Source organism: Balaenoptera borealis (assembly GCF_965194805.1).
Source record: "Balaenoptera borealis genome assembly, chromosome: 16".
NCBI lineage: Eukaryota > Metazoa > Chordata > Mammalia > Artiodactyla > Balaenopteridae > Balaenoptera > Balaenoptera borealis.
The window spans coordinates 12867382-12876326 of NC_138872.1; the positions used below are offsets into that span (position 1 = coordinate 12867382).

An 8945-nucleotide genomic window follows, 5' to 3' on the forward strand; every position below is an offset into this window, starting at 1 on the left:
TTGCCTTTGCCCCCCAAACCAATTTTTACCTCCTTGGAGGTGATATCACCCTGTTGAGAATGTGTAAACTAGAGTCTAGAAGCACAATGGGTTTCATTTCGGGTACCAGTTGGACTTGGTTGGCAGTGGCTGCCTGTCTGTAGGCCAGCTTGGGCTCAGGGAGAATTATCCATCAATTAGTGATGTCTGCTATGGGTGCAGGATGGGGTGTTAGTGCCCCCCCTGCCACAAGCTCTTCGCTCTGGGTGTAAATAAGATGCAGGTGCTGTTTGAGGGTAGCTTTTGCCAGGTAGAGGCCCTGGGCTACCAGGTGAGAGGTAGAAGGAGCATTGGTGTGGCTCTGAAGATAAACACAACAACTCCGCAGCTGGGCAGAATCAATGTCAGGTGTAAGAATTAAGCAGTAGAAACTGGGACCTGTCAAGGGAGGTGAAAAGGGAGGTCAGAGGCTGCTCCTCTGAGTGGTAGGGGGACGGGGCTATCTGAGGTGCCCCGAGACTGTGGGAGGGCAGGAAGGTCTGAAGCTGCGGCTCTGGGGTAGGCAGACAGGGAGGTCCTGGGACATCACAGTGGCGATCTGAAGGAGGTCTATAGCTGCCCTCGCGGAGGTGGGGCAGGGCCCCTCCAGCCTTGATGGTGAGCCCTCTGCCCCACCATGGCCCCCAACAGACACCAACGTCTTCTACCACATCGAGGGCAGCCGGCAGGCACTGAAGGTCATCTTCTACCTGGATAGCTATCACTTCTCCAAGCTGCCCTCCCGCCTGGAGAGCGGGGCCAGCCTAAGGCTGCACACCGTGCTCTTCACGAAAGGTGAGCCGCAGCGACGGGCTGAGTGGGGCCCACTGGGGATGGCCGTGCACGCCGGGAGCCAAGCACCTGCCCTCGCTCTTCTTCCTTCACAGCTCTGGAGAACATGGAGGCGCCGCCTCCTCCAGGCAGCCAGACGGTGGAAGATTTGCAGCAGGAGATCAATGCCCAGTCCCTGGAGAAGGTTCAGCAGTATTACCGCAAACTCAGGTATCTGCACGGGCTACATGATGGGGGCAGGGTTCTGAACACTGTCACAGGGAGTGAGCATTAGCGTGTAAGGCACCAGACAGGCCCCCAGTGCGGGGGTAGGCAATGCCCTTTCTTGAGCATCTACTGTGCGCCAGGCCCTCTGCCTACACGAGCTCATCAGATTCTCACAACAGTCACTGGCAGCCATTCTAACCCAGCCATTCTAACCCACTTTGCAGATGAGGAAACCGATGCCCAGAGAGCACACCCAGCTTGCCCAAGTCATGCAGCTAGACTGGGTCTGCTTGGCTTCAAAGCAGGCCCTTCCATCTGGGAGGAGATGCCTGTTTCATTCTGCATGGGGGTGGGAGCTGGGACAGGGGCCCTGGGATTCTTGAGCCTGTGAGTGAGGGACATGACCCCAGAGCCTCGGCCTTGCTCAGGGGAGACCCCCAGAGAGAAGAGAAGAGTAGGGTCACATCCGCCAGGAGGAAGCCTGGGGCCCAAGGAGGCAGCTCCCACTACTGCCGCCCCCATCCCAGCCCCTTCCTACTTCTGCCTCACCTTCTCCCTCCGTGAAGAAGGTGGGCTGAGAATTAGGAGACCGGGGTTTCAGGGTGTGGTAAGGGCTTTACCATTTGGAAATGGGAGAATGATGCTTTCATATGTCTGTTCAGGGAAAACATCTACCTGTATTATTATAACTGGCATCTCTTTGGATCATTCGATGCCATCAGTCTGTTCTGTGCTGTTCACTGAACATTTAAAAAATTGCCTCTGTAATCATTCATTCATCTCCTCTTTCATTCAGCACCTGTCAGTCACGGCCTTCCATAGGCCAGGTTCTGTTCTGGGTGCTCACTTAGGAGTCAACAGTGACCAAACAAAGCCTGTTCTTCATGGAGGGTAGATTCTAGAGCTGCTGTGGTCTGGCCTGCCCCCTGTTTTGTCAATAAAGTTTTATTAGCACACAGCCATGTTCATCCGTGTGTGTATTGTCTCTGGCTGCATTTGTGTTGCAACAGCAGAGCTGAGTAGCATCTTGATAGAGACTGACTGGTCTACACAGCCTAAAATATTTACTCTTTGGCTCTTTACAGAAAAAGTTGGCCAAGCGCTGTTCTAGAAGGGGAGATAAGCAATAGCCCAGTAAACAGAGCCGCGTGACGTGTCAAGTGATGAGGGCGCTCGGAGGAGAGACACAGCAGGATGGGAGAGAGAGTGGGGTGTCAGTGCCGATTCTGACGGCCAGTCGGGGGGAGGTGGCATTTGAGGAGTGCCCGGGGGGCCCCTTCCTGCTTCCCCCAGGGCTGCTGGAGGAACAGGTGACTGTGGGCATGGAGAGCTGTGCCAGCCGCTCTTAATGATTTGTTTCCTCTGGTTGTTGGAGGGCAAAACGATTGCGGCTGCAGTGGGACAGGGGCTGGGAGGACGGTGGGTGTGGCGGCCCTACCCTCACCCCCGTCTTTCTCTCTCAGGGCATTTTACCTGGAACGGTCTAACCTGCCCACGGACGCCAGCACCACAGCGGTGAAGATAGACCAGGTGTGCCCTCCTTCCCCTCACCTGCCGTGGAGCTTGGTCAGGGCTGGGGGTTCGCGCGGTCAGACAGGGCCCAGGGTCACACGCCAGCCAGAATCCTGGCCGAGATGCCCCGGAGGCCTCTGCAGTCCCTCCTCCAGGAAGTCTTCTGGGATAACTCCTTCCCCATTCGAGAAATCCTGACATCTTCCCCACCCACTTCAGAATTCCTTAGATGATGTATTCTCACTGGCACCCACTCACCTGTGCCTCTTGCATCTCCCTTGTTCACCGCAGCATCTCTCTCAGGCTGGAGCCCCACACCAGATGTGGCCATGCAGTGCTCTTTTTGTGTGTTTCCAATTTGTTGCCAGCATTTAAAAGTCAAAAGATTTCCCGCAAAATGGAGGCTTCTAGTTTATTTTGAGCAGTGGAATACCTGGCTGTCTGGGCCACATTCCCGCGTGCTGCAGGCCTTTCCCCCTCTGCCCAGGCTCTATCAGGCCTCGATTTCTTTTTTTAAAAAATGTATGTATTTATTTATTTGGCTGCATTGGGTCTTCGCTGCGGCACACGGGATCTTCGTTGCAGCGCTTGTTGTGGCATGCGAGCTTCTCTCTAGTTGTGGCGTGCGGGTTTTCTCTTCTCTCGTTGTGGTGCGGGTTCCAGAGCGTGTGGGCTCTGTAGTTTGCGGCACGCGGGCTCCAGTTGAGGCGTGTGAGCTCAGTAGTTGTGGCGCGCAGGCTGAGGTGCCCTGCGGCGTGTGGGATCTTAGTTCCCCGACCAGGGATCGAACCCGCGTCCCCTGCATTGGAAGGCAGATTCTTTACCACTGGACCACCAGGGAAGTCCCTATCAGGCCTTGATTTTGACAGTGGTTTTGGGGCTCCTGGCCTCGGACCGTGAGGCTGGGCTCCGAGAGAAGGGCTGGGCACAGCCCTCCGGGAGTTTGTATAATAGTCTAGCTGGCAGCGTCTTGAGACGACACAGGAAGCAGTGGCCAGTGTTCTGTGCCTGCACAGGCGATGCAGGAAAGGGGAGGTGGGACAGAGCAGAAGGGACACTGTTCCTGGGGAGGTGCTGCTATTTGGAGAGGACAGGAGTGGGTATTCGCTGAGGCTTGGTCGTGGGCACACCTGGGCAGGTGAAGAGAATTAGATGGGAGGGTTAGGCCCGAAATATATCGTGAGCACAGGAGGTGAGCCGAGAGGACAGCTGCTGTAACGGAGCTGGATTGGAGGTGGTGACGGGGAGGAAGGACAGGTGGGGGCCTCCTCCGACCGTCCGGGTGTGTGTGCCTCGCAGCTGATCCGCCCCATCAATGCCCTGGATGAGCTCTGCCGCCTCATGAAGTCCTTCGTCTACCCCAAGCCTGGTGCCGCTGGGAGCTTGGGCGCCGGCCTCATCCCCATCTCCTCCGAGCTCTGCTACCGCCTGGGGGCCTGCCAGATCACCATGTGCGGCACGGGCATGCAGAGGTGCGCGGGCCCTGAGCGGGGACGGGCCTCTGGGTGGTTTGGGGGCCCAGGACGGGAGGACGAAGGCCAGGTTTGAATCCTGATTCTGCCGCTGCCTGTTGAGCCCAGACTAGGCCGTGGCTGCCCCCGCCCCCCGCCAAGCCTCAGTTTGTCTGCTGTGAAATGGGACCTCGGGAGGAGGTGGTCCTAGGAGGGCTGCTGAACTTCCCGGTTCTCCCACCCTGGTTGGTGTGACTGAGCGTCTCTGCAGCCTGGTTCTGCTGGAGCATCCATTCAACCTGAGCAGGAATGATCGTGCCTCTTGGTTGGGGCAGATCTGGACACTTTCCCACTTCTGTCCTTTGTCCCTGCTGCTCTGATTGGGGTCTTGGGGGCCGTGGGGGGGCAGGCAGTCGCCCCCGTCTCACCTGCCGCCCCTGTGGCCGCCCCCCTGCAGGAGCACCCTGAGCCTCTCCCTGGAGCAGGCGGCCATCCTGGCGCGGAGCCACGGGCTGCTGCCCAAGTGCGTCATGCAGGCCACGGACATCATGCGGAAGCAGGTGAGGGGACCCATCCACCGGGGCCCCGCCAGGCTGCGTGTGGGGCACCCAGATCCGGGCCCGGTGAGCACAGGGAGAGGTGGACTCACAGCCCGGGTGGGATGAGGGGCCGTCTGGGCACTGGGCTGATGCCCGTCTCCCCATCTAGAGGGCTGAGGACTTCAGCTCCCGTTACGCCCACCCACACCCACATGCTTCCTCAAGCGCCCTGGGCTCCGTGCAGAGGCAGCCCAGGACCTCACCGTTCTTTCTTCCCAGGGCCCCAGGGTGGAGATTCTGGCCAAAAACCTCCGAGTCAAGGACCAGATGCCCCAGGGTGCACCGCGGTGAGTGGCTGTCCTTCCCCGTCTCCTTTCCTCTCCTCCCTTCCCTGAAGGCCAGGACTTGGGCTGGGCTTCACCCCAGACAGACCCGCTGGTGTTCAGATGGGGCTTCCCCTCTCATTTACGGGACCCCATTTGGGAAACAACAAATACGACTCAGCCTGTTACCTCCCAGAGCTCCCACTTTGGCTGGGAAAGTGCGGCAGGGCCCCCAGAGTGAGCCATGGGGCAGTAATTTGTGTGCCCCCCACCGGCTCACCCACCGCCCTTCTCTGCCACCCTGCTGCCCTCAGAGCCCTCAGCCCACCTGCTTCATCCTGTCCTCACGGCCCATCATCTCCACGTTGATGTCAGACCTTCTCGTGGTACTGTGTGCAGCCCCCTTTCCCAGGAATAACTCATTTTTGTGCGTCTTCCCTCTCCATCCACACTGCCCTGCTTTGCTGTTGACATAGACCCACAATCTTTAAATAACTTTTTAATTTTGAAATAGTTTGACTCGCAGGAAGTTGCAAAAATTGTACGGGGAGTTTCCATGTGGTCCTTCACTCAGCTCCCCCCGCCAAGAATAATGTCTCACGTAACCACAGGACATTGTCAAGACCAGGAAACGGTGTTGGAGCAATACAAGAACTCATACAGATCTTATATACGTTTCACTAGTTTTTGCATGCACTCTCTTAGCCCTCGTTATTGTTACTATTATTTTTAGGCCACGTGGCGTGGCTTGTGGGATCTTAGTTCCCCGGCCAGGGATTGAACCCGGGCCCTCAGCAGTGGAAGTGTGGAGTCCTAACCACTGGACTGAGAGGGAATTCCCCTCATTACTTTTACTTTTTTATTTTTAATTTTTATTTTTTGGCCTCACTGTTTGGCATGCGGGATCTTAGTTCCCTGACTGAACCCGTGCCCCTTGCAGTGGAAACATGGACTCTTAACCACTGGACCGCCAGGGAGGTCCCTCCCCTCATTACTTTTAAATACTTTTGTATGTCGCTTCCCCTGCTCCAGGCACCATTCTAGTATCTTTACCTATATTAACTTATTTGCTCGAAACAACAACTCTGTGAGCAAGGTACTATTACTATCCCCCATTGGCAGGTGGGGACACTGAGGCCCAGAGAGGGTAAGTATCTTGTCCAAGGTCACACAGCTAGCGCACAGAATCACAGAGATGCGCTTCGGAACCCAGGCATTCTAGGCCCAGAGGCCACGCTCCTGACCACTGTGCCACCTTGCTTCCCTGTCTTGTCCGTGTCACCACAGCAGCCTCCTGTCTAGTCCGGTCCCCCTGCCATCATTCTACCCACAGCAGATCTACCGTCTCCCCTGCTTGAAACCCATTAGTGGCTCCTTCTTACTTGAGAGTAGAGCACAGAATCCTCCCAATGCAGAAAGAAAACCAAGGTAGCTCCCCACGTGCTGCAGAGAGAGGCCCCAAGATATATTAAGTAAAAGACTCCAGTGGCAGAGTGCTGGGTCTACTTTGCCACCATTAGCGTGGAAAAATGCACACACACCCCACACAAGTACCTTAACACAAACATGCGCATGTATATGTGTCTGTTTTTGTAAACCCCTTGCCAGTCTGGAGGGAGCAAGACTCCTGTGGGGCGGGGACTGTACCACTAGGGGAACGTGGGCGGCATCAGTAATTTTTCACTCTGCATCTTTTTACACCTGTTGAGTTTTGCTGTCTGGGCGTGGATTACACGTTCACATAAATCACATGTTGCAATAATAATAGTAGGCCTTGGCCCGCCGGGCTGCTCCTCACCCTCTTCACCTCCACCAGGCTCTACCGCCTCTGCCAGCCGCCGGTGGACGGAGACCTCTAGACGCCGAGGTGCCTCGTGCTTGGCTGCGTCCTCTGGAGCTGGGATTTGGGAGGACACAGGGGGCCATGTGGCCTTCTCCAGAGCTGGCCCGAGACCTCCTCTCCCGCCTGCTTCAAGATCTGTCCGGCCTCCTCCATCACCTCCTGGGAGGATAAGCAGTGCCCCCACTCTTGGATGAGCTGGTGGATCGGCCCTGGGCTGGCATGTTCTTCACACTTCTGCCAGAAGCCCGAGGGGTGCTGGGGACCCACAGAACTGATGGGTGCAGCCAGGGCCTGGGCTCCGGCCTGCAAGTCCGCAGAACACAGGGGAGAAGTCACGGGCACTGCAGCTGGAGGCCCGCGGCCCCAGCTCCCTCGGGATGGCTCAACCTGCACTTTGGAAACCTCTGGTTTCCTTCTCTGTCCACATTCCAGGCGACCACATGTGTCTGCTCCTCTTCCTCACCTTAGCTTCCAGATTCCCCCCTAACCCTGTACTAATCTGCCTGATGGACTTGGAAAAGCCGGGCCTCTGCCGGTAAAGACAGAGGGACAGGGCACAACGCCTGTTACCAAGAGGACGGTCGAAAGCCACACCGGCTTCCGCCATCAGCGCCATTGGAACTGGAGCCATCAGCCCTGGGCACGAGATTTGCTCTGACTTTATTTATATGGCGTGGACTCTCTATGGTTTATTTTGGGGTTTTTATGTTGTCGTTGGTATCGTTGAGATTTTTTTCCCCCCAGGTTGCGTGATTATATATTTGACATTTTAAATTTCAAAGAAAGCTATATTGTCTAACAGGGGACCAGCATAAGGTAGTATTGACAACTTTTCCCAGTTCTACTAAAAAAAAAAAAAAAAAAAAAAAGAAAAACTAAATTATTGAAAATTCAAAAGATGTCAGTATTTCATCTTTTTAATATTAGGGTCTTACGATATGGCTTACAGGTATCGACTAGGGTTCCTTTTCCCACCCACCCTCGGTTCTCCAGCAGTTGGTCTGTATCAGGGTGAATTACTTTGTTCTTTGAACGACTGCCTACAAGGGTTTGAGAGGTGGCTGGGCCAGGCCTGGGGGCTGGAGGGGGTTGAACCATCCATTGGAGAGGCAGTCCCACACTGGTGCCTGCCCTCTGCAGGTAGAAGGGCCGCCGGGGAACACTGAGTGGTACCTTCTGTAATTTATTTTTTGATGTTAACTCAGAGCAGGGCATTTGGGACTTCTCAGCCAGCTAGAGAGACAGGAAGCTACCCTGCCCACCTGGGCACAGGGACCCACACAGGATCCCCCCTCTGCCCCCCAGCAGTTTGTCCCCTCTAGGTTCTGTTGCCAGCAGGGAAATGTCACAGCTGGGACAGAAGGGAGGAGTCTTTCCAGCCTTGGCTGATGGGTGAAATCAGGTGTGGGTTTCCCACTGCCCTGGAGGCTTGAAGACCCATCAGCATCTTGGCCCCCTGCACCCCCAGGGGCCGCCTTCCCTCTCTTGCCACCCTGCACCAGATTGCAAGAGGTGGGCTTGTTGCAGGACAGAGGTGGCACAGATACAAACGAGGACCCTGTGGCAGAAACGGAGAGGGGGCCCCCGAGGGCAAGGGCGTCGTGCACTGGTTTACTTTGAAATGTACAGATATTCTCATTCAATTCATGATAGATTTTTTATTATTATTATTAAAAGTCGGTTTATAATACAAAGATCCTGATCTGTGGCGAGTTCCTTTGGGGCCAACCCTGGTCGTGTGGAGGTGGTTAGGCCGGCCAGCATCACAGGCGGAGTGAGCAACGGTTTTGAAGATTGCACGGAGGACGATCGCTTCGATACCGTCAGGGTCCTTGAGGCAGCGACCCCTGCTCAGTGAGTTACCACTCTGAACCTCAGTTTCCTTCTCTAAAATGGCAGTATATATATTCCCTTGCAGGGGACTGGTGAGGAATACCCGAGATTGTACTGCGGCTCTGCCATTCAGGTGTGCCAGGAAAATTACCGTCTTTATATGTATTTCACCTTTATTTTGGATTCTCAGTTCCTATTTCACTGTGATGGTGGAAAAATGTGACTGTTCTTCCAGGCATTCCCTTGCCTCCTTCTGATGTCATGCCAGGACTCTCTGTCTCACATGTGCCCGCGGATCAGGGTGGGTCTGAGGGACGAGCCATCCTCCGCCCCAACTTGCAAGGCCCGTTTGGTCTGGAATCCGCGGGAGTGGAGTTCCAAGTACTCAACACGTGGTTGGGCTGGTTCCTGGCCAATCAGAATCCAC

General features: G+C 55.6%; 1 protein-coding gene across 2 annotated transcripts in view; it reads left to right on the forward strand.

The window, feature by feature from the left end:
* The window catches only part of PREX1 (phosphatidylinositol-3,4,5-trisphosphate dependent Rac exchange factor 1), a 194532-nt gene extending 186153 nt beyond the window's left edge, over positions 1-8379 (forward strand). The window contains exons 34-40 of one of the 2 annotated variants that reach the window (XM_082362788.1): positions 670-813; positions 906-1020; positions 2481-2547; positions 3829-4001; positions 4438-4540; positions 4799-4866; positions 6659-8379. In XM_082362788.1, the coding sequence (XP_082218914.1) occupies positions 670-813; positions 906-1020; positions 2481-2547; positions 3829-4001; positions 4438-4540; positions 4799-4866; positions 6659-6701 (713 nt within the window). In that variant the 3' untranslated portion in view covers positions 6702-8379. Of the gene's footprint in view, positions 1-669; positions 814-905; positions 1021-2102; positions 2231-2480; positions 2548-3828; positions 4002-4437; positions 4541-4798; positions 4867-6658 lie in introns of those variants that run through there. The other variant, XR_014236174.1, reaches the window with a different exon arrangement.
* Positions 8380-8945: the final 566 nt, after the last annotated feature.